The following is a 25703-nucleotide window of genomic DNA, read 5'->3' on the forward strand; positions in this document are numbered from 1 at the left end:
ATTTTAGGTTCGGTGTGCCAACCTTTACTCCAGTCATAGGGCAAGCACTTAGTTGTGCCCTGAGCCTTCTGTGGATTCATAGGAGCCTTGATCATGTGCCCTGGACACCCTCAGGCCCTACAGGAAATCAGCACGGGTGGGGCGTATGGGGACAGCAATGGGCAGAGGCCGAGCACCTGGGTATCTATATAGCACTGCGCCAATCACTGCCCAGCAATGCCAGCCAGAATCTAGTTGTGTCCACTCCCTCACCACTTCCTCTTGGCCTTGGCAACATCTCAAGTTCACCCTCTTGATCATGTCCCACTCGCATGATCAGCCACTCTACCCCATCCCCAGGACTGTCATCTCACACTTTAGCACCTATGTGTCCATGTACCACCAACCTCACGGGCACACAGTGAGGCCCAAGCCAGGAAGGGCTGCTGATAGAGACACGATGCCCTCAAGGTCAGCTTCACCTGCGTCTTTGTCACAGAAGCTGGATAGGACCTTGGTGACCTAAGTCTTCAGAAGAGCGAGTTCTCTGGGAGCCATGGGATCCACTGGTCCCACTCTCCCAGATGTCTCTGGAGCATGATCTGGAGGCGAGGATGCTCCCTGCTCCCATCTATTCCTGCTCTTTGGGAGGTCTGTCATCTAGATACATCACCTGTTTCAGGGGAGGAGAGAGTTCATACAAGTGGCTGAGCTTGTCTGTGGTTACCACCTGCAGCTTGGGTGCCAGGGAAGCAAGCAGGCTGGAGGGACATGGCCACCTGAGTGCAGCACCCGAGGCCGTGGGCAGGTGGAGGCAGAGTAGTTTGAGCAGGCTATAAGTTGGTGGAGGGGAAAGCTTAGAGAGTGGCCTGAAATTGAGGATGTGGGTGGGTGTGGCCAAGACTCAACGCAGCCCTTGGGAAAGGGTAGTGGGCACAGTGAGGTTGGCTGCGATGGGGGCCAGCTTCTCTCTCCTGACCGCTGGCTGTGGACTTTGCACCCTGCTCGGCATGGGTCAGGTGGCAGCAGCCTGTCTCTCCAGGGCTTGCCCTCAAACTCCCCAACCTGGCTGTTTTCAAAAGCTGCCTGTGCAGCTGCCTTCAGAACCCCAGCTGAGACCTGAAAGAGTTGTAGAGCTATGGGTTTGTGTGGGATGCAGGCTGCTCTTGGCCAAATACCCTGTAGCCAGCATTAGCTGGCCCCAGCAGCCAGGAGCTGTTTTTGGTCCCTGCTGCACAGGCCATGGCAGGCTGCTGAGGTCTTTTGTACTGTGGGGCCCATCCTGCTACAGCCATTGTTGGGAGCTCAGGCCACCAGCTGTTTCAGCCTCCCGGGAAGTCCCACTCAATGGCTCTGCTGTGGCCACCCTGAGCCCATGTCCTCAGGTTCTCCCTATCCACTGCCCCCCTCTTCCCCTAAGAGGCCTGGCCAAGCCTGGGGGACTCCTTGCTATTGGACATGACACTGGCATTTCTGGACAGGGCCCCTGAGGCTGGGGTTGGGGGCAGATGCCAAACCTTCCTGCTGGCCAGGCTTAGAACACCTTTGCTTCTGTCCACTGCTCTCTTCTGCCCTAGTCTGGCAGAAGGTAAAAATACATTAATTTTAAGTGCCTAGAACAGAGCTGGAAGCAACGAGCTTTCAGTTGCTGTAATAGCTCTGGTTTGCTCTGCTCTTCTGGGATCTACCCCCACCAGGGTGCCTGACCAGGGAAAGCATAGCTCCCAGGGGTCCCACCCACAGGAGGAGGGTCATACAGGGGGCTCCCAGCAGGTGCTGATGGCACAAGTCTGGGATGGTCATCTGGTTGGGCACAGTGGAACAAGACTGGCAGAAGAGACAGGATGGGCTGGAGCTGAGCCTGGCACTCTCCAGGCAACTGGCCATGGGGCCTCCTCCCATGGCAACAAGCTTGTCGACCTGCAGCTAGCTCTGCTGGAGCCCCCCCAGCACACATCCTGGATTCGCCCCGGTTCCCACTGCACCCAGTTGACAGGCCCAGTTGGTGAACAGGTGTCTGTGGCCATTTAATGTGACCAGAGATAGGTGAGCCCTGCGAGGGCAGGTGGAAAACATCCACCCTGTGGAGCAGCCTCTTCTACACAAAGCCAGCAGCAGCCTGGCAGCCCACCCTCAGCACTTCCGACATCTCGAGCCCACCCTCACTGGCTTGAGGGAGGGAGGAGGTGTCCACCCCCACCTCCCAGGTCCCATGGCTCAGAGAGGCTCTTCTGACTACAGGGTCTTCCTGGGTTGCAGTGAGCTTTGGCTGTTTCCTACGCTGCACGAAGGAGATCATGTGGCAGAGAGGACCCAAGGAAAGGCTGTGGGTGGGACCTTACGGACTCCGGAGCTAGCTGTGGAAGGTCCCCACAGGAGCCTTTCTGGGAGGAGTCGATGTGTGGGCGGATGAATGGGGGCTGCTGGGCACAAGTGGTAACAGCACAGACAACAGAACACAGGTGGGAGGATTTTCAAACCATTTACTAAACAAATTCTTACCCTCCCCCCAAACGGCCAAGGAGGACAGCACCCCAGTCCCACACTCAGGATCTTGGCCTGAGGAGTTGCTGGGTTGACGGGGGGGGGGGGAGGACGGGAGGTCCAGATCAAGTCTCTTGGGCCCCCTGGGCTCAGGGACTGCTGATGGGGTAAAGGCCAACTGTACACATCCTTCATGCAACCCAGACCGGGGCCCCCGGGGCCCTCAGTCTGCCCCTCTGGAATCAGCAGAAACTGCTGGAAAGTACAGTGGCACTCAAGACCACCAGGGACGGGGAGAGAAGTGGCATCTTTGGTCCAGCGCCCACACAACCAAGGAATCTGCGCCCCACCCACGTCGGAGCCAACAATGCCCCCAGAAAAAGAAACCGAGCAAGTCCTCCCAAGTGCGCGTCGCCTGTTCAGGGCAGGGCACCGCCCAGGACCCAGCGAGTAACGGTCGGAGTGGACGGGCTGCGGAGCTCCATGGCCAGTACTCCGGCTTGAGAGCGTGGCTGACACGAGGGCCCCCACCGTGCCTGGCGCCCTCAGACGTAGTTTTTCTTGTCGTAGTCACCGCCGGCCACCGGCCGTCGCGGCGCCGAATACTTGACGGGGAAGCTGAGGTCCGGGCGGCTCGCGGAGATCCAGGCGCCGCAGCACACGAGGCCACCGCCGCACATGAGCAGCGCTGAGGCGGCCCAGCCGATGTACAGCGCTGCTCCCAGTTCGTACTTGTTCGACACGGATACATTCGGGTCGTAGAATTCGCGGACCACGATGTTGGCGAACCAGCAGAGCGGCACGAGCGCCAGCAGCCCGCAGAATGCGTAGAGCGCGCCGCCCGTGAGAGCCACGCGCGCCTTGTTGGGACCCGGGGTCACGCAGGTGGTGCACTGCGCGCCCGCCAGGGTCAGGCAGAGCGCGAGGAGCGCCAGCAGTGCGGCGCCCACGGTGAGCGCCCGCGCCGCCTGCACCTCGGTGCTCAGCGCCAGCACCGAGTCATACGTCTTGCACTGCATGTGCCCCGTGCTCTGCACTACGCACGACATCCAGAGCCCCTTCCAGGTGGTCTGCGCCGTCACGATGTTGTGGTCCAGGAAAGCCGTCACCTGCCACATGGGCAGCCCGCACGCCAGGATCAGGCCCACCCAGCCCATCAGGCACAGCACCAGGCCGAGGATCTCCAGCACCGCCGACCCCATGGCTGGAGGTGAGACGCACGCCCGATGGCCCCGGGACCTCCGCGGGGGGCGCGGCGGTGCCTTGGCCGAGCAGATCGGCGCCCTGCGTGGATTCTGGTGCCCTTGCGCCCGCGCCGCCGCCTCACTGCCCTCTCAGCTTGCTCCACCAGCCTGAACACAGACTTCGCGTCTACCGGCACCTCCCGGGGTCCCTCCCCTTTGAAAGTTCGGGGGGCGGACTCGGGTCCGGCCTCCTGGCCCAAGCAGCCAATCCACGCTCAAGCTGTCGACCCGCAGCCAATCACGACGCCCCCCAGTAGCCGGCAGGTAGTAAAATTAGCGCGAGTGAGGATAGCGGAGAGCCCGGGGACCGCTCCCCGCACGGTCTCCACCCCCAAGCCCCCACCGCGGTCGGTTGTCTAATTGTGGCCGAGCGCATTCTGGGTTGGCCTGGGGCGGCTGCCAGCACGCTCCTCCTCGGCCACCCCCTTGCATGTCCCGCCTCGCCATTTCAGGAGCTACATGATCCCCAACTTCCCCCGCCACTTCCCGGAAAGAGCCCTGATGGTCCCCACCCCCAGGCCAGCTCCACTCTTCCCTGGCCAAGGTCCGAGGGAGTCCCCATCATCACCACCGAGTAAAGGTTTGCGTGTGGGATCTTCTCCCAAGCTCGCCCTGGAGTCTAAGCGGACCCAGACCCCTTCACCGCATCCTTACTGCTCGGTGCCCCTCTGAGTCTTGGCGCAGTCTCTCCCACAGGCTGAGAGGCCAGGCAGAATTGTTCGAGTCAGGCTGGCCTCCTGCCTCATCCAAGGTACTTCCCAGCACCACTGCCCACCCAATCACTGCCTCCCTGGGGCCTGAGGCCCCAGCACGAAGCGGGAGGCACAGGCACGGTCTGTCATGAAACCCTTCCTCCTCCCATTCTGCTGCCGCCCTGGAGACTTCCCAGACTGCTCCCCTTCCTAAGATGCTGCCCATCCCCCATCCTGGGAGGCCCAGCTCAAGCGACAGCACTTCAGAAAGTCCCCAGTGTTCCCCAATGACCCAGCATCCAGGTTGTACTGCGGTGGCCCAGCTCCAAGGCCTACTCTGGCCTCAGACAGGAGAGACATAAAGGGACAGAGGGGCTGTGCTCTGCCCTCCCACCAGTGGTAACTCTGGCACCCCAGCCCCCAGACCAGCCTCCGGAAGCCAACTTGGAGTTTCCTGGCGAGGAGGAAGAGCCTCCATCCTCACTAGAGGAGGGAGGTTCGGGATTTCCGGGCATTCTTCTGCACAATGGCCCAGCAGTTTCTCGAAAGGCCTACCAGGATGAACACAGGAGCCCCACAGGTGGGGCACCAGCCCTTTCTGGCAACCCCCTCCTCACTCTCTGTCAGCCCCCTTGTTTCCAGTAAAGTCTACTTTGTCCTGGACTGGGGCCCCTGGTCTGCCTGTGCTTCCCTATGGTCTGAGGTGCTTGACTCTGCTAGCCAGGGCCCTCCCCAGAGAAGACCTGGTATTCTGAGGTCAACCACAGCCTGGGAGCTTTGACAAAGCTGTCGCTCCGGGTCCTGGTTCCTTCTCCTTCCTCAGGTGGCTCTGAGGTAAGGCCAATACCCTGTTCCTCCAGCATGGGGAGGAAGGCAAGTTTGCTGGGCCCTGCGGGCAGGGGTGGGATGTGGAGGGAAGTTTTACCTCCTTCCTTACCCCTACCTTACCTCCCAGCACCAAGAACCACAGCCTCTTCCCAGCCACCACCTCACTGGCTGCTACCCTCCTGCTGCAAACTGTCCACACCCCGCCCGCCCCCTCCCCCCCCCCCCCAATACCCTGCAGACCCTCCTGGACATCCCCTCTGCCATCCACTACAGGAGGCCCAGCTATACTACTCACCCCACCCTCTCAGTCCTGCTTCCCCCAGTCCAAGTCCAGGGACCTTGCCCAAGGTCCCCCCCTACATCCACACCGCCTTCTTCCCAGGATGACCTCTGCGTCCTCAGACTGCCTGGGCCCCACCCTTGCCCACTGGGCTGTTCTCAGGGTAGCTGGGCCATCCCAGCAGGCCCCTCCCCGACTCACACTCTGCCTAAAATCCTGCATGGCTTTCTTCACTGCCCAAGGACAAAGTGCTGATTACTGGGAGTGGCCTAGGGTGACGTGTGTCTGGCCGTGTTGGGCCTGGTCGCTCTGTAGCACGCACTCCATGCTCCGCCCAGACTTGCCTCCCTCTGGGCCCTCAGGCTGGTCTGTCTCTCATCCACAGCCTTTTCTGCCTTCAGTGCTTGTCCCTTGGCTTGGGGCCTGCTCATCGTCTACATTGTGTTGCTGAGGCCACTTCCACTCAGAGGCCTTTCTGCCACGTCCCCTAGCTTTGCTCCCAGAGGTCCAAGCTGGAACTGTCCATCTGCTTGCTGGTTTTCCCCACCAGTATCCAGGAACGAATCTCAACACAGTGGCCATCTTCATGCATCTGTACCAGGTAGGGGCCTGTCTGCTGCTCCTTCAGCCAGCTTGGGGTGCAGCTGCATGTGGCTCTCCCCCTTCACCTGCCCACCTGCCTCCCTCCATCTACCACTTTGGGGCCCATCCTTGGGCCCACCTCCAGCCTGGCAGCCAATGGTGCCCCCAGCAATCTCATGACCCTTTGGGATAGCCCCACAGTGTATTGGGGATCACAGTATCTTGGGACTGACAGGGTCCACCTATTACAATCTGATTTCTACCTCAATACCACAGTGGAACCAGAGCTACCACAGCCAGGCCAGCTCATACCAAGGGCAGGGTGGAGGAGGGGTTAGGGAGGGGAGGCAGGAGGACAGCCCACCCTTCCTTCCACTCAGGAGGATCTCCTGACCTATTGCATGCTGAGCACATTCTTTAGTGGAGCACAACCCAGGGAGCTCTCACCCTCAACCAGTAACTGGGTAAGGTGTGCCTGTTGCCTGGGGAAAGAGACAGCATGTGGTGCAGTGATGGCCTCTCTGAGGAGCTAAGATCTGGGAAGAAGTTCTAGCAAGAGCCCAGAGGTAGGAAGGGGTGGAACCCCAAGCAGGAGCTTGCTCAGGCCAGATGGAAGGGGGAGGGCCTGGAAGCCCAGTTCAGAGAGGGTGCAGGGCTGGGCAGGGACGTCAATCCCTGATCTGTGGCAAGGGGCTCCCACCAGCCAAGGCCACCTGCTCATTTACAGCCATTGTTCTCTTTCCCAGGGGAAGTGCAGCAGGATCTCATTAATTGTCTGAGGGAAAAGCCCGAGTCAGCAGAAAAGCAAAATTATCTTGAGCAGCTGCTGGCTGACCCCGAGCCAGGATTATCCGGTGACCTTGCAAGGACAATCTAAACTTAGGCTCCAGAGTCCTTGGGGTTGAGTTTTGGGAAGCTCCTAGTTAAGGGATTTCATTTCAGGGGAAGTGAAAACCAACATTTCTTCTATCTTTCGGCTTTGAAATAGGTAAGGATGTTTTCCTCCAATGCAGCAGATGTTTCTCGGAACAAGACAGCGCTTCAGAAGCAGCTCTGGTTCCAGGTGTCACTCTGCCCGCTCTGGGGCCTGAGGCGCTTGCATTAGAGGGGCACCACCTGCACTCATGCACAGAACGCCCTTTGGCAAACAGCCAGTGAATTCACAGTTCAGACGAGTGAGTTGGCCTCTCCTGGCCTTAGTTTTACCACTGGTTACAAAGTCCGTGGTGAAGCCTGCAAGATTGGAGAGGAGGCTTTCACTGATCCTGGGTCCTCTGAGGTCTTTCCTGAGCGCCCTCCAGGTTCTTGAGACGTCTTTCCTGGCTCCCTTGACCTTCACAAATCATCTGACTTTAGTCCCCTCCCTGAGAGTGGGCACCACTGGCTGTTGGTCAGATTGGAGGGCACTGTGGCTTTACCTTCCCTGGATGGGGCAGAGAGCTCTGGTTGACAGAGCTCCAGGGTGCTGTAGACCCCTGGGCCTTCACAACTGCACCCCTTCCCCTCCCCAGAGCCTGGAGGAGGCCAGCCAAGGCTCTGTGAAATAACAGCAGTGCCCTCACTGCCCCCCACCCCCTCACCCCTTGTGCCTGCACTGACTCTGTGGCCTCTTTCTCACAACCTTTTCCTTCTCAGATTCCTTCCTTCTCTGCATTTTGCAATAATTTTATACTCTTTGCACTTAATCATAGAGTGATTCTGGATCCTCCTTTTTCATTTTGCATCATATTGTAAACATGTTCCTACTTTGTTAAAAACATCCTCTTGATTATTGTTTCTAACTGCGTGCAAGATGGCCTTGGGAGTTGGACAGAGCCAGGATGCAACTGCCTATCTCAATCACTCCTGGGGCGGGGCGGGGCGGGACATGGCCAGGGCAATCTGTTCTGAGGTTCTGTAAAATGGGGATGCAAATGATTGTCAAGGGGATTAGTGGACATCACTTTGTGGCTCAAGGTAGACAATGGATTGATTTTGATGATGATGATTTTGGTTATGCAACTGTCCCTCAAGACAGTTTTATAAATGACAATTTTTTATTATAAATAATGCTACTATGAATGTCATTATTCATAAGCTTTGGTATTTTGGGATGATTTCCCCAGGAACAATTCCTTGATGTAAAATTTCTGGCTCACACCCAGGACCTAGACCACTTATCTGAATATGCATTTTCACTACCTATCACCAGCGATGGGTATTCACAGTTTAAAAATGTTTCTAATTGGATAGGTAGAAAGTGGTATCTTACTTTAATTTGCATTTCTTTGTAATGAGTTTATATTAAGTTTATTTTATTTTTCAATTATAGTTGACATTCAATATTATTTTATATCAGGGGCCCAGTGCACGAATTCATGCACCTTGAAAGGAACTGTGGGCTGCAAGGCTGCGGTAGGCACAGGGGTGGGTCTTGGCCCATCCTCCTCGCCCCCACCTGGACCCTCCCACTGCGCCCCCGGTCGCCTGTCTGCTGGCAGTCCCCCTCTTGCCACCGCCGCTCCCACGTGCTGGCGAAGCGGGCCCCACTTGCACATGCGGCTGCCGCCCCGATCACCCCTCAGGAGCTGGGGGAGGTGGAGAAGCCCTCAGGGGCTATCAGGGCTGGCAGCCGCTGCTCAAACCCGCTGATGGTGCCGAGTGATCAGGACTGGCTCTGGTGTCAGCTGCAGGTGTGAGCGGGGCCGGCACCAGCAACAGGTGCGAGCGCTGGGCAGGGCGGGACCAGACCGTGGTGTGCGGGAGCAAAGAATTTTCAGTAACCACCAGATGCTTGCCCCCATGACAGCAACTGGCACCCTGCCTTGGTCTAGCACCCCCGCTCACCTGCTCCACCATCCCGCTGCGGCCAATGCCCGCCATGTTCTGCACATGCCTCCCGGTGGTCAGCACACATCATAGTGACCGGTTGTTCAGTTGTTCCACTGTTTGGTCTATTTGCATATTAGCCTTTTATTATATAGGATTAGTTTTAGGTGTTAAATTTTATTTTCCAATTCAAATGGCTCATTTTTATTTCCTCTTTAATGAAATGTCTATGTACCCACATAGAATATTGATGTTTTTCTCACTATGTATGTTAGAAACATTACTTGCTATCATATATGTGGCACATCCTTTTGCCATTTGCTACCCAATCTGTTGATTTTTTTCAAGATGTTATAGATGTTTAAATTTTTGAGTACTTAAATCTATTAAGATTTTTTCTGTGTGATTTCTATCTTTACTTTTATTTTTATTTGAGAGAGAAAGAGAGAGAGAGAGAGAGACAGACAGATAGACAGACATCAATGTGAGAGAGAAACATCAATCGGTTGCCTCCTGCATGTGCCCCGACCAGATTAAACCCACAACTTGGGTATATACCCTGACCGGGAATTGAACCCCCTACCTTGTTGGTGTGTGGGATGACACTCCAACCAACTGAGCCACACTGGCCAGGGCTCTATCTTTATTTATTTATTTATTTTATATATTTTATTGATTTTTTACAGGGAGGAAGAGAGAGGGATAGAGAGTTAGAAACATCGATCAGCTGCCTCTTGCACACTCCCTACTGGGGATGTGCCCGCAACCAAGGTACATGCCCTTGACCGGAATTGAACCCGGGACCCTTCAGTCCGCAGGCTGAAGCTCTATCCACTGAGCCAAATCGGTTTCGGCTATCTTTATTTTTAATAATAAAAAAGTCCTTCTATATCCAGAAGATATAAATTAAGTTATAATTTCTTATAGTTTTCTTCTGCGTTGCCTCATGTCAAGGAGAGCTTCCGATTCTGACTAAGATGGATGGAACTAACAGCAGATTAGAGTTTTGCTCAACCTCAAAATGGGGGAAGGGAAGAGGAAATAATCAGTAAACTTGAAGATAGAATAATAGTATTATTACATATAAACAAGAGAATGTGAACTAAAAAAAGAACAGAGCCTCAGGAAATGTGGGATCATAACAGAAGATCTAACATCCATGTCGCTGGAGTTCCAAAAGTAGAGGAGAAAGAGGATGGGGATAAGAAAAAGTACTTAAAGAAATAGTATCTGGAAATTTCCTAAATTTAGCAAAAAGAAAATTTAAAAAAAACAACACCCTACAGATTCAAGATTTTTTCCAAACCTCAAGCAGGATAAACACAAAGAAATTCACACCAAGACACATCATAAACTAAAAACTGAAAACTAAAGACAAAGAAAAATATTGAAAGGAGCCAGAGAAAAAGGACACTTCACAAATCAAACAACTAAGAATTTCTGATCAGAACATGGAGCCCGGAGAAAGTAGCACTTTTTTTTTTTAAGTACTGGAAGGAAAAAATGTCAACCCAGAATTCAATATCTAGTGAATATATCCTTCAGGAGTGAAGGAAAAATAAATATATTCTTAGGTGAAGAAAAACTAAGAAAATTTGTCATAAGCAGATGTACTCTAAAAGAATGACTAAAATATGTTCTTTAAACAGAAAAGAAATGGTAAAAGGAGGAATCTTGGAACATCAAAAGAATATGATAAGCAAAATCTTAGTAAGTACAATAGACTTTTCTTCTCCTCTTGAGTTTTCTAAATTATGTTTGATGATTAAAGCAAAAGTTATTACACTGCCGAAAGATGTTCTCAGTATATGCAGAGGAAATATCTAAGATAATTATAATAAACAAAAAGGAGAGTAATGGGACACAAATGGAGGTAAGGTTTCTATACTTCATTCCAAATGGTAAAAGGTCAACACCAGTAGACTTGGATGAGTTTTGTTTATAAAAAAAAAATCTTAGAGCAACTGCTATAAAGCTATGCAAAGAGATACACTTAAACATACTATAGATAATTCAAAATGAAATTCTCAAAGATGTCCAAGTTAACCACATGAAGGTAGGAAAAAATAAAAAGAGGAACAAGAGGGAACAAACAGAAAACAAAAATAAAATGGCAGACTTAAGCCTTAATATATTGATAATTACATTACGTGTAAATGATCTAAATACAATAATTAAACAACAGATATTGGTAAACAAACAAACAAAAAGACCCAAATATATGCTATTTAAAAGAAACTCACTTCAAATACAATGACATGTGTAGGTTGAGAGCAAAAGGATGGAAAATATATATTGTGCAAACATTAATCAAATAAATGCAGGAGTGGCTATATTAATATCAGATAAAGTAGACTTCATTAAGAAAATTACCAGGGACAGAGAAGACATTACATAATGATAAAAGGGTCAACCCACCAAGAAGACAGAGCAATCCTAAGTGTGCACTAAACAGAGCTGGAAAACATGTGAAGCAAAAACTGATAAAACTGAATAGGAAAAGAGACAAACTGACAGTTATAGTTGAAGCTTCCACATTTCTTTCTCAGCAATTGATAGAACTAGATGAAAATCAGCAAGAAGATAGAATCAACACCATTACACAACAGGATCTAATAAACATTTATATAACATTAGCCAACAACAGCAGAATAGACATTCTTTTAAGTGCCCAGAGAACCTATGCCAAGACAAATCATATTCTGGGCCACAGAAACCTCAAAATCAATGAAAGCAAAAATTGGTTCTTTGAAAAGTCAACAAAATTAACAAACCTTTAGCTAAATGGATCTTTAAAAAAAGGGAGAAGACAAATTAATGAAATCAGAATGAAATATGAGATATCACTAACGACATGTTGCTAATAATAAAAGTGAACAATTGTATACCAACAAAGTAGATAACCTAGATGAAATGGACAAGTTCCTAGAAACACAAACTACCAAACTTGACTCAGGAAGAATCAGGAAATCTGAATGGATATATTGAGTTAGTCATATTAAAAACTTCTAACAAAGAAAAGTCTAGGACCAGATGTCTTCACTAATAAGTTCTACCAAATGTTAAAAGAATAACAAACATCAATCAATTTTAAACACACACACAAAATAGCGGGGGCAGGAATACTTCCTAACTCACTCTACGAGGCCAGAATTGCCCTGATCCAAAGTCAGACAAAGATATCACAAGAAAACAACAACCAATAATTCTCATAAATAGAGATGCAAAAAGACTCAACAATATGTTAGCAAATTGAATTCAACAACTTATAAGAAAGATGATCTAACATGACCAAATGAGATTTATTCCAAGAATGCAAAATTGTTTTAACATCCAAATATTAACTAATGTAGTACACCATTTGACAGAATCAAGAACAAAAACAATGATTATCTCAATAGACACAGAAAAAGCATTGGACAGATCCAGCATCCTTCCTTTTTAAAAAATATATATTTTTATTTGATTTCAGAGAGAAAAGGAGAGGAAGAGAGAGATAGAAACATCAATGATGAAAGAGAATCACCGATTGGCTGCCTCTGCAGGCCAAGCCTGCAACCCAGGCATGTGCCTTTGACCGGAATTGAACCTGGGACCCTTTAGTCCACAGGCCGAAGCTCCATCCACTGAGCCAAACCAGCTAAGGCCAGCATCCTTTCTTGTTAAAACACACAGCAAACAAGGAATAGACGGGCTCTTCTTCCATCCAATAAAGGCATCTACAATGATGAAAGACTGAACACTTTCTCCCTAAGATCAGGAGCAAAACAAAGACGTCTGCTCTCACTACTTCTATTTAGTTGTACTGGTGGTTTTAAACAGGTCAATTAGACAAGAAAAGAATTAGAAGGTCAAGAGTGAAAAGGAAGAAGTAAAACTAACACTATTTATAGGTGAAATAAAGTAAAGAAGTAAAACTAACACTATTTATAGATGAAATAATATTGTAGAAGTAAAACTAACACTATTTATAGATGAAATAATATTGTATATAGGAAATTTAAACAATCCACTAAAATATTATTAGAATTAATAAACAAGTTTTTTATTATTAGAATTAATAAACAAGTTTTTTCAAAAAACAATTCTATTTCTATATACTATCAATGAATAATGTGAAAATAAAATTTAAAAATAAAAAATCAATTACATTTACAGAAGTATTAAAAAGAATAAGATATTTAAGAGAATAAAATAAAAAATAGAAATTTGGCTTTAATCACAATTTAAAACTTTTGTGCTTAACAAGACAGCATCAAGAAAATGTAAATACAACCCTCATAATAAGACAAATATAAGCAACTTATCGGATAAGAAGCATGTATCTAGAATATTTTTACCTTGTAGTTCAATAATTAAAAACAGATAACCAGATTTAAAAAATGGTCTAAGATTCAAATAGATAGTTCTCCAAACATATACAAATGGCCAATAAGCATATGAAAAGATGCTCAACATCATTATTTGTTAGGGAAATACAAATCAAAACTACAATGTGATACAACTTCACACCCATTAGGATGATTATTATAAAAAACAGAAAATAACAACTGCCCACATGAAAAGTTGTATACAAATGTTCACAGCAGTATTATTCATAATATCCAGAGTGGAAAAGAGACAAATATCCATCAACTGATGAAGGGACAATGTTTGTATGGTATAAGCTGCAACATGGATGAATATAGGAAATATTATTCTAAGTGAAAATCTAGGTACAAAGACACACTTATTTGGTTCCTTTTATACGAAATATGCAGAAGAGCTAATCTGTATAAAGATAATTTGTTTAGTGGCTAGCCTAGGGCTTGGAGGGGAAACAGGAAGTGACTGGAAAGTGACTGCTAATGAAGTGACAGTTTCTTTCTGGGGTGAGAAAACTGTGGCACAGCTGTGACTAGGCTAAAAAACACGGTGAGTGAGTGACTTGTAATGGCATATAAATTATATCTCAAGAAAGCTGTTTAAAAAGATTAAGAGGAGACTAGCATGTCTATCTGAATCATGCAAAAAAAATTCCTCAACAAATTTAAAAGAAATTTAATGGTACATTAAGTAAAAAATTGATTCTGTAAACAGTAAATCAATCACTAAGAAAAAAAACAGAACAAAGAATAGTATAGCTAATAAACAAAGGGGGTAAAATGTATTAAAGTGCTTAGGCCTTAGAGTAATAATGGCACTAAGAGGTGTCGCAGCTATTATTTTACTATATGATAGGGTTACACTTCTTTTATTAGATTTATTCTAGGATTCTTTATATTTTTGTTGCTATTTTAGATTGTGTCTTTTTAAAATTGAAGTCTTCTGATTTTTGCTAATGTGTAAAATGCAAATGAATTTCACTTTGAATCCAGCACCCTTAGTTAATGCTAACAATTTATTTGTAGATGCCTTTGGGTTTTCCACGTAGATAATCATATCATCTGCAAATAATGAGAGTTTTGTGTTTTTCTTCCCAAACCCTGTACCTTGTACTTCCTTTCCTTGTTTTACTGCACTGTCTAGGACAGTGGTCGGCAAACTGTGGCTCGGAAGCCACATGAGGCTCTTTGGCCCCTTGAGTGTGGCTCTTCCACCGGGCGTGCATGTACAGTGCAATTGAAACTTCGTGACCCATGCACAGAAGTCGGTTTTCGGCTCTCAAAGAAATTTCAATCGTTGTACTGTTGATATTTGGCTCTGTGGACTAATGAGTTTGCCGACCACTGGTAGGATGTCCAATGGAGCAACACACCGTGTAGCAGTCTCCCCAACTGGCAGGGATGATTCATCATTGTGTTGTTTGCTGTAGTTTCTTAATAGGTTCCTTTATTCTATTAGCTTTTATTCCTATTTTTGTTCTCTGAAATTTTTTATTATAAATGAATTTAACTTTATTGGGTAGGTGTGGGGTTTTTTGCATCTATTGAAATATTACTATGGTTTTCTTTCTTTATTCTGTTAATATGGTAAGCCTGCTTACCCTTTCTGTCTTCTTTTAGATTAATATTTTTGATTTTTCTTATTCTCTTTTCACCCTTTTACCTGTTTGGAAATTATACCTTCTGTCTATTTCACTGGTCACCTTCTAAAAGGTAATAACCTCTAAGATTAGCATATTTGCCCGCTTTCCCCAAAACACCAACTTCAGAATGTTTTAAGCCTGTCACCTGCTGCCAGCTCCCATGCTATTGTCCCCAGTGCCCTGTGGTTGCTCTGTACACTCAGGACTAGTGTGCAGGGTGTATGGGAGAGGATCCCCCCCACCCCCTCCTCATACGGTGGCCACACCCAGCTCTCCAGACGGAGAGCCAGGAGCAGGAAGCAGCTGTAAACACAGACCAGGCACCCACACTGTTCCCAGGAGCTGGTCCTCAGATCCAATCTCTGCTTGACCTGCCTTTGTTAAACCCTGGGGACTTGGCACTCAGGCCAGGTTTTGCCCAAACAAGGAGTGAGTCAGAGCTGGACATCCAGGGCCAGGCTGACCACGCCAAGGATGTGAGGACACTGCCCTGGCCCTTAGCTCTTCCCAGAATCAGGAGGATGTCGTACCTCCCGACCCACCCACCTGCCCAGGGAGACTGGCAGGGTCTAGAGTGTGCAAAGTCACTCCTCCACTGCCCTTGTTCACCCCTGCAACCACCCTCTTCTCTCTCTTTTTTAAAAAATATATTTTATTGATTTTTACAGACAGGAAGGGAGAGAGAGAAAGTTAGAAACATCAATGAGAGAGAAACATCGATCAGCTGCCTCCTGCACACCCCCTATTGGGGATGTGCCCACAACCAAAGTACATGCCCTTGACTGGAATAGAACCTGGGACCCTTCAATCCGCAGGCCGATGCTCTATCCACTGAGCCAAACCAGCTAGAGCACCCTCTTCTCTTTATACTTTCATCAAAGAGGCAGTACCAGAATGCCCTTGTGATTGGCCTTATGACTGGCCTTGGCTGGGCCTGACTCATGCAGCAAATGCTTGCCCAACTGAACATCCACACAACTAAGGATGCTGCCTCAGACTGTGTCTTCTCCTGCTCTCATTCCAGACTCCACAGACTGAGTGATGGGGTGGGGAAGAGCTGGGCAGATAGGAAACTGCCACCTACCTGGGAGACTGGGAAGTTGTGGAGAGGGACTGCCCTTAAAGAGGGTGCAAGCATGCCCACATGAATATTTTTGTGGCCCAGCCAATATAACGGTATGTTAGAAATGTTTTAATAAAAATTTTGTAACTTAATTTTTACAATATCCTGTTAGATATAATTCCTATATAAGAAAAGGATAATATGCAAATTAACCGTCACTCCATCACAAAGATGGTGGCGCCCATAGCCACAAGATGGTTACACCCAGTTCTCTCAGCCCCACCAGAGTCCCCCAGTCCCGGGGGTGCGGCCGCTGAGGGTGGGCAGCATGAGCGGCCTGGTGGAATGCTTGCTTCATTGCTGTGGCGACGAGGCAAGTGTTCTGCACCTGGCCGTGGATGGGTCTCTGGGTGGCGGAGAGCCTCTGGGCAGGGGGCATGGAGCGGCCATGCCCCACAAAGCTACTGGTGCATGGATTCGTGCGCAGGGCTACTAGTTATTAATAAAGAACTACAATGTTCACTAATGACTGATTACTATAATTGTGTTGCATTCATTTCCCTTACATGCCTTACGTGCAGGAGCACCATTTCTCCCCACTAATATTAGCAGCGAATATTTTAGCAGCCGACTGCCATGTCATTAGTCTTGGACTGACTTGTTTGGTGTGAGCAACAGGAAATATTTTGCTTTCGGAGAACAAGAAAAATAGGTTTATTTGCATTACCCTTATTAATTTGGGCAGTTATTCATTGTCTAGTAAGTTAATGTTCAAGAAAAAATATTAATTTTTATTAAAATGTTCTATTATTTTCTGTTAATGATTACTCATTTATTTCAGCCTCCCCTTTTTTTTTCCTTTTTTTAAAAATTTTATTTTTATTTCAGCCCTTTGTATTCAGCATGTCTCTACCGAAATAAACCTCTGTTTCTATGAAAATTGAAGCTTTTATTTTTTTTGCGGCCCACATAAACTTAAACATTGTTTATTTGGCCCATGTTAGCCTTTGAGTTTGACATGCTTGGTTTAGAGGAATGAGTAGGAGTTCACCAGGGCGAAGGTGGAAATAGGCATTTCTGAGCAGGAGCAGTAACAGTAGCAGTGTGGTGGGGGGAAGGGGTGGGACACAACAATAGAACAACTGAAGCCCCACCCTCACCCCCAGATGCAAGGTGATGCTGGGAAGAGATCTCACAGGAACAAAGCCAAGAGCCCAGGTTTTCAGGAAGTTAACGTTTCCCAGAAGCTACCATTCCACTGTAGTCACATGGCCACATCTAGGTGTTAGGAAAGATGAAATGTAGTCTTTCAGCTGAGTGGCCACAGACTCAGAAGTCAAGGGGCCTCCTATTCTCAGAGGAAAGGGACCATCCCCAGCCACCTGCTAGGCTCTGAGGGCCTGTGGATCTCAGGACCAGAGAAACAGAAGTGAGTCAGAGACTCTGGACCTAAGATGGGGTTCAAGATGGTGGACAGAACCTACCTACAGCACTTTTCTTCCTCTAGAATTTCCCACTGCATCTAACAGTAAAGATGTTGAAAGCTAATAAACCCATTAATAAGTTTTAAGAGGCTTTGAAGAGTTTTTGGAAGAGAGGAAGGAGACAGGGTGAGACGGAAAGATAAACCATGATGGAGGTAAATGCGAACCCTGAGTGCAGATGAGGAGCCATGACCCGGGAAGAAGGAGGGCTGCAGCTTCCAGTTGAGCCTTAGCAGCCACTTTGTCCCTCCTCAGCACATGCATAAATACATCATGGCATGTCCACACAGGGGAATATTATGCAGCTGTAAAAATGAGCGAAGTGGAGCAACACACTTGTGTTAATTTTATAGATGCAATGTTGGGTGAGAGGTACAAGACCCCAAACTGTATTTATGCATGATTCCGTAGCAGACTGTGCTTTCCAAAGATGTCACAAAAGCAGATCTATTCAAAGATATCTCCTATTGCATTCTCTTCTTTTAAAAATTAAATTAAAAAATTTAAATTGTGGTAAATTGCACATAATTTTAAATTTGCCATATTAATCATTTTCAGGTGTACACTTCAGCAACATTAAGTATATTCACATTGTTGTGCAACCATCACCACCATCCATCTCTAGAACTTCTTCATCTTCCCAAACTAAAACTCTGTACTCATTAAACAAAACTCCCTGTTCCTCCTGGCCCTGACAACCACCAATCTACTTTCTGTCTCTATTAATTTGACTGCTATATTCATAGGGATCTTGATCTGTATTTTTCTTTTGAAGTCTTTGTCTATCTTTGGTAGCAAGGTAACTGGCTTCTTAGAATGAGTTAGGAAGTATTCCCTCCTCTTCTATATTTTGGGAAAGTTAGAGTAAGATTAGCGGTAATTCTTTAAACACTTGGTAGAATTCACTAGTGAAACCATCTGGTCCTGGACTTTTTTTTGGTTGTTGTTAGAAATTTTTTATTACTAAAATTCATAAAATTTGGGAAGATTTCAGCCTTTATTTCTTATTGAGAATCAGCTGTTTTTCTTGAATAAATATCTTCCCCAGTTTGCTACAAGCTTTTGGTTAATTTCCAGAGTTCAAAAGAAGTTGATCCTGACAATTTTGCCCATGTTTTTTTTTTTTTAATATTTTTATTGATTTCAGAAAGGAAGAGAGAGAAAGAGAGAGAGAGAGAGAGAGAGAGAGAGAGAAACATCAATGATGAGAGAGAATCATTGATCGACTGTCTCCTGCACACCCCACACTGGGGATCGAGCCGCAACCCTGGCATGTGCCCTGACCGGGAATGGAACCATGACCTCCTGGTTCATAGGTCAACCCTCAACCACAGAGCCACGCCTGCCAGGCACGCCCATGTTTTTATTATTTTAATGGAGGGATGGAATGTGGAATTCCTTTCTCCTCTATTTTTGTTAACATCACTCCTTGGTTCAATACATACAAGAGCATCTTTTTAAAAATATATATATTTTATTGATTTTTTACAGAGAGGAAGGGAGAGGGATAGAGAGTTAGAAACATCGATCAGCTGCCTCCTGCACACTCCCCACTGGGGATGTGCCCGCAACCAAGGTACATGCCCTTGACTGGAATCGAACCTGGGACCTTTCAGTCCGCAGACCGACGCTCTATCCACTGAGCCAAACCGGTTTTGGCTACAATAGCATCTTAACTGATAAGAGATTATTTAGTTATAAAGGGAAGCATTAAGATGATGGTTCTTAAACTGTAGCATACATATGAATTAACTGGAGGTGATGATTATAAGTACATATTCCTAGGTCCCACCACAAATCCTGATATTTTTGCCTGAGCCTGGGAATCTGCATTTAAGACAGTCGCTCAGAGGGCCCTCTTTGGAAGCACTGGATTCGAAGGACTAAGTGTAATAACAAGAGAGTTGGGAGACTGAGAGGAAGAGAGGTCATGTAAATGTGTTCATTTCACATTTTCATAGAATAGAGCCAAGAGAAACTGTCCAACAGTTGAGATATCAAGACATGGGGTTCATGCTTTAGATTTATGGAGGTAACCATAGTAAGAAGTGGAAATAGAAATGGCGAAGAGAGGAGACCTCCAGAGAGAGGACTGAGGAGAGATGGGGCCACTTTGACATTTTAATTTATAGTTTGAACTTGCTTTATCAAATACAGCTGTTATGTTTATAATAAAACAAATGCAAACAAACGTAATTGGGAAGTCAGTAGGAGGGGGCTACTGGCCAACAACCCTGTCTTGCCTCCTTGGTACCTCAGCCAGCCTGGCCCCAGCTACCTGCCATCTACCGGCTAAGAGCTGTGGCTGCACTATGCAGCCTGGCCCCTGGGGAAAGGGGCCACGGAGCAGGTCTCCTCTCCTTTAGCTCAGACCACACCCTGACCACCTCACTCCAGAGAAGTAAGCCCTGGCAACAAGATGAAGAGAACACTATAATCAAAGGAAGTCAAGAGCTGCAACTTGGAGTCATAGAGGCTGCAAGAATCTTCCCAAGGTCACAGAGTGACCCAGTCCTTCCCCAAACCGGTAGTCTTTGGGGCTTAAGAACATAAGCATAAAATCAAAAGCAAAGTTTGCTTGGAAGCTGGCTGTGGGCAGTTGGCTTAACTTACACCATGGATTCATCAGCCAACTGTTTCAGAGATCTGAGCAGGGGGCTGCCTGACAGGATGTGCTAGGGAGCCAAGAGGGGATGGCTACTTCTGGGGGAGGGATGGGCGATGACAACCGTGCCCCTGGATAGTGGAGAGACGTGGTTCAGGGCTGTTTTCGGGTGAAGGTTATCTGGACCGTGCAGCTAAAGCCCTCCGGTCCAAAGCAAATGCCAGAGACTCATTGTCCTTTGCACAGTGGAGGTATTTCTCCCTTTCCAAACATCCTGTGCCAGCATGGGAAATGCCTCCAAACAGAGAAGTAGATAAAGCTCTTCTCCATGGAGCCCAGAATCCACACCAGGGCAGGGATGGGGAGGGGAGGATCAGTGGGAGGCGGAGTTCTGGGACCTCAGCCTTCTGATATCCCAGGTAGGGTGACACCATGCTCAGATGAGCTGAACAAAGGACTTAGGGAGTTAGTGTTTGGGGGTTTCTGCAGTGCCATGAGTGCCACTGTAGCAGGAGGCTTCTCAGAAGAAACGGCACGGGAGCTGGGCCTGCACTGGGCAAGCTTTGGATGCAGGAAGGCAGAGGAGTGCCCCTGCCTTACTTTAATGGGCAGGAAGATGCGGTGACATACCCATCACTCAGGCTAACCTTGCCTCTTGCTCTCTGGGTTTCCTGAAATGAGCTCTGGGAGGTGGAGGAACCCCACAGGCAACACCAATTATGACCCCACCTGGCGGTCCCTGACAGCTCATTGTCCACAAGCAAATGCTATGTGTCTTTAAAAAAGAATTCACACCTTTGCTAGTGTAAGTTCTGCTTTCATCCCTGGCTTCGGGAGTGGTGACAACCAGCTCTGTTCTTCTTCGGTTCTTTGCCAGGTGGGGGGTCAGCATCTCCCACCTTTAGCTTCTTTACCTACCTGCCAAATGGGTGGATAGACGTGTCCCAGGTGTCATCAGCACAGTGACAAAAGGAATTCAGGCTGAGCAGTCAGTAAAGTAATGACAGCAGCAGCAAACACCTGGCACCTGATGGTGTGCCTGGCATTATTCAGAGTGATGGACATATTCCTGGCATTATTCAGAGTGATGGACATATTCAACTCTCCAATTCTGCTCTCTGTTCTGATGTGTGGGTTTTGCCCCCAACCACTGAGCAGTTCTGGGACACCAGTTGGTGTCCTACAATTTAATTCAATTCTGACACTATCTGCCTGTAAATAGCACCAAATTCTACAGGTTGAGGGCTCAGTCCAAGAAGACTATCCCACTTCAGATGCCAATCACAAGTCCAGGTTGTCACCTTTGCTTCTGACCATCTGACTATAAATCAGAGGTTCCCACGACTTGCTCCTTGAGTTTGATTAATTTGCTAGAGTGGCTCTCAGAACTCAGAGAAACATTTTGCTTACTAGATCACTGGTTTATCATAAAAGGCTATAGCTCAGGAACAGCCAGATAGAAGAGATGCATAGAGCAAGGTATTGGGAAAGGATGTGGAGCTTCCATGCCCTCTGAACACACCACTCTTTTCTAATCCCCACGTGTTCACCAACGCAGAAGTTCTCCTAATCCTATCCTTTGGTTTTTAAAAATGTATATTTTATTGATTTTTTTACAGAGAGGAAGGGAGAGGGATAGAGAGATAGAAACATCGATGAGAGAGAAACATTGATCAGCTGCCTCCTGCACACCCCCTACTGGGGATGTGCCCGCAACCAAGGTACATGCCCTTGACCAGAATCGAAGCTGTGACCCTTCAGTCCACATGCCAACACTCTATCCACTGAGCCAAACTGGTTAGGGCTGTCCTTTGGTTTTTTATAAAGGCCTCATTACATAGGCATGATTGATTAAATCAATGACCTTGAAAAATACATTATTATATACGAGTGATGCATTATATTCTCTGCAAGTGGTTTATTATACTAATTTAATGACAAATGCAATCAAATGACTAGATTATCTCAGCTCAGAGGTATAAATTGCTCTAATTGTTGCCTTCCATCAATACCTGTCAAATTCCCCATACCTCCCTTTAATCATATTTTGGGCAGATTTTGTAACTTTCCAATGCCTAGCAATTATTCAAAGTCCAGCCGGTTCAGTCTCAAATACCAGGTAAAACTCTGCCCACTCCCATCACCAGCTGGGTATACTGCATAGGACACAAGAGAAAGGGTGGGATGTGGCTGCCTCTGGAGCCACAATCCTACATTCCTTTCTTTGGATTTCACTTCTCTGATCTTGGGTCATGCAAGATGAATTAGGGAAAAGAGCAAATATATCTATACCTAAAGGCTCACTGCTTGTAGTTTTTTCTTAGGCCAACACTAATTTGCTTTTTAAAAAATTGAGGTATACTTCACTTACAACAAAGTTTGCCAAGTTTAAGTGTACAATTCAGTGAGTTTTGACAAATATGCAGCCCTGTAAACACCACCACCACAATTATGATATAGAGTTCACTCTGTGCTCCTTTGTAGTCAGTCCTCTCCCTCCACTCCCAACCTCTAACATATCTGCTTTCTATAACAATAGTTTTGCCTTTTAAGAATTTCATTATCAATGGTATTTTACAATATGCAGCCTCTGATTTCTGGCTCTTCCACCTAGCTTAACCAATTTCAGACCCATCCATATTGTTGCATGTATCAGTAGTTTCTTTCTGTTTTTGAGTAGGATTCTAGTGTATGGATCTATCGCAATTTGTTTACCTATCCATTAATTGATAGACTTTTAGGTGGTTTCTAGTTTTTGACTATTATTAATTATGCTTCTATTAACATTTTAGTACAAGTCTAGTATGGAATGTTTTCATTTCTCTTGGGTAAATAAGTAGGAGTGGGAGTGCTGGGTTGAATGGTACGTGTATGACAACTTTGTAAGAAACTTGCTTCCAAATTGGTCGTATCATTTTGCATTCTTACTAGCAGCGTATGAGAATCCCAGTTGCTTTCCATCATCACCAACACTTGCTGTTGTCAGTCTTTAAAATGTTGGCCATTTGGGTGGATGTGCACTGCTTTACTGGTGTCTCGCTGTGGCTTTGTGTTTCCCTAGTGACAGATGACAGGTGAGCATCCTTCATGTACTTACTTGCCATTTGAATATCTTCTTTGGTGACATATCTGCTTTGTTTGTAGTTTTATTGTAGGGTTGAGTGAGTTCTTTATGAATTTTGGGTAGAAGTCTTTTATCAGATATGTGTTTTGATTTCCTCCCATTTTGTGACTTTGCTTATCATTTTCTTAATGGGGTCTTTTTAAAAATTAATTTTCTTCAGGTTTACTGAGGTATCCTATATAATAAAAGGCTAATATGCAAATTGTCCCCTCCACCAGGAGTTCTACAGGGAGTTCCACTAGGGGGCTGGCTGAGTCCCAACCACAGGCGGCCCCTCCTCACCTCCACCTCTCCCCACTACCCGATGGGCCCCATGGGCTGGCTGGACCCCATCCCTGCATGAATTTGTGCACCAGGCCTCTAGTAATTTACATAAATAACATTCACCATTTAGGCCACAGGCGTCCTCAAACTACGGCCCGCGGGCCACATGCGGGTGTTTTTGCCGTTTTATTTTTTTACTTCAAAATAAGATATGTGCATGCATAGGAATTTGTTCATAGGTTTTTTTTTTTAAAACTATAGTCCGGCCCTCCAACGGTCTGAGGGACAGTGAACTGGCCCCCTGTTTAAAAAGTTTGAGGACCCCTGATTTAGGGTGTAGAATTCTACCACCACAATCAAGATAGGAAATATTCCCATCACTCTCCGCAAATTCCCCCTTACTCCCTTCTGGCAGGTCTGGTTCTGCAGCCTTTTAATGAGCTCTGGGTGCATAGACGTAAGGGATTCTCTCTACTGCGTAGGACACGAAGTGCCTCTAGGTCCGCTTTGTGCCCTGACTCATAAATTCCATGGTAACAGGAAGAGGCCCATAAAACGCCTTGTTACACACAGCTCTAATAAAAACAGCAATAATAACACCAAACCCCCATAGAGTGCTTTCCAGGCACCCATCTCATTCTCTACTAACATCAACTCATTTGAACCTCACACCATTCCCCGTGAGGTGTGATCACTAGCCCCACGTTCCATCTGCGGAAACCGAGGCACTGCAGAGGTAAACTCTCGGGCTCTCAGGACTAGGGGACCACGGAGCTGTAACGCTAACTCGGGGGTCTGGCTCCAGGGCACACTGCCAGGCTCCCCAGGGGAGAGGCCGACTGAAACGACCCGCAAAGCCGTCGTTCCCGCCGCGTGTCTGGTGAAATGTATACGAATCAGGAAGTCAGTGGTCAGGGAGCAGGGAGAAGGTATACATCGTGCCTGCCGTCTCTGTCACTACCGAGCGCCTCACACACCCTTCGAGGGGGGCCCCCGTGTGGAGGGGAGCGCCGCGCATCCCTACCTCCAAGGCACCGCGTCCACTCGCCGCTGCAGCGTTGGGACATCCCGCGGCCTGTCCAGCTCCGGCCCAGGGGCGCCGGCGCCACACATCATCGTGGGTGCTCGGGACCCAGGCCCGCCGGGCCGCAGCCTTGCGGGGAGCCGGTCAGCACTGACCAGGACCCTGTCGCGGACGCCGTCAGTCGCGCCAGGCCTCGAGGCCACCTCAGGGCTCCGGCGCATGCGGCAGGGGAGGGCGCGCAAGCCACGCATGCGCGAGCGCGGGGCCACGCATGCGCGTGGCGGGTGCGCAGGGGTCCGCGACCCCAAGTTCTCCTACGGGCCGGGAAAGGAGGGAAAATTCCCATCCTTCGAGTGTGGAAGGAACCGAATGCGGCTGGGGCTTTGGCTTGGACGGACTTGAGTTCTCACGAACTCAGGGGCCCCGGCGGAGCAGCTGGCGACCACTCCAAAGCCCCCCGTGTTTCTCATCGCCCACTGTCACCGCCTTAAGTGCGGGGGCTTTGCTTAACGTGGGTGAATAAGATTTCTTTTTTTAAATAATATTTTTATTGATTTCAGGGAGGCAGGGAGAGGGAGAGAGAGAGATAGAAACATCAATGATCAGAGAGAATCATTGATCGGCTGCCTTCTGCACGCCCCACCCTGGGGATGGAGCCCCCCACCCAGGATTTCCTGACCCGGAATCCAACCCAGACCTCCTGGTTCATAGGTTGACGCTCAACCACTGAGCCACGCCCACCAGGCATGGGTGAAGAAGATGTCTAATCCTATGGTCGAGGTCCCAGCTGTGTCCAGCGCCGTGGCTTCGGGCCAGGCACGTCATATTCCCGGAGCTCTTTATTCCCATTGTTAAAACGAGCAGGGTGCGCAAGTGTTCAACACCGCAAATTATTAAATTGAAGGAAACATGATGGCCGCTTGACCAACTCATGCGCACGCTTGCATTGGGTGCGGCAGCGTGTGCCTGGCCTGGCTCACCTGCGGGGGTGGCGTGAGGGACAGGGTAGCCGGGACCTCGTCCAAGACCACGTGCTGAAATGAGCAGTGTGCACAGGGCAATAGAGGACAGAGTGAAAGCCAGGCGTGAGTGACTTCTGCGTGGGAGGAGGGAGAGTCAGTGCAGGTTTCACCCATGACCTCTGAACAGGGCCTGGAAGGATGAGATGGAAGTGGGGGTGGGGTGGGGGGTGCTCCCGGCAATGGGGATGCCCTAAGGCCTGCACAGCCCACTGA

At 47.8% G+C, this 25703-nt stretch overlaps 1 protein-coding gene across 1 annotated transcript; it reads right to left on the bottom strand.

Moving 5' to 3' along the window:
* Nucleotides 1-2445: 2445 nt before the first annotated feature.
* Nucleotides 2446-3782, bottom strand: CLDN5 (claudin 5). The gene has a single exon (XM_008142605.3). The coding sequence runs from the start codon at nt 3663-3665 to the stop codon at nt 3009-3011; it is 657 nt and encodes a 218-aa protein (XP_008140827.1). The 5' UTR covers nt 3666-3782; the 3' UTR covers nt 2446-3008.
* Between the last annotated feature and the right edge of the window lie 21921 nt (nt 3783-25703).

The sequence above is a fragment of the Eptesicus fuscus genome, chromosome 23 (genome assembly GCF_027574615.1).
Source record: "Eptesicus fuscus isolate TK198812 chromosome 23, DD_ASM_mEF_20220401, whole genome shotgun sequence".
NCBI lineage: Eukaryota > Metazoa > Chordata > Mammalia > Chiroptera > Vespertilionidae > Eptesicus > Eptesicus fuscus.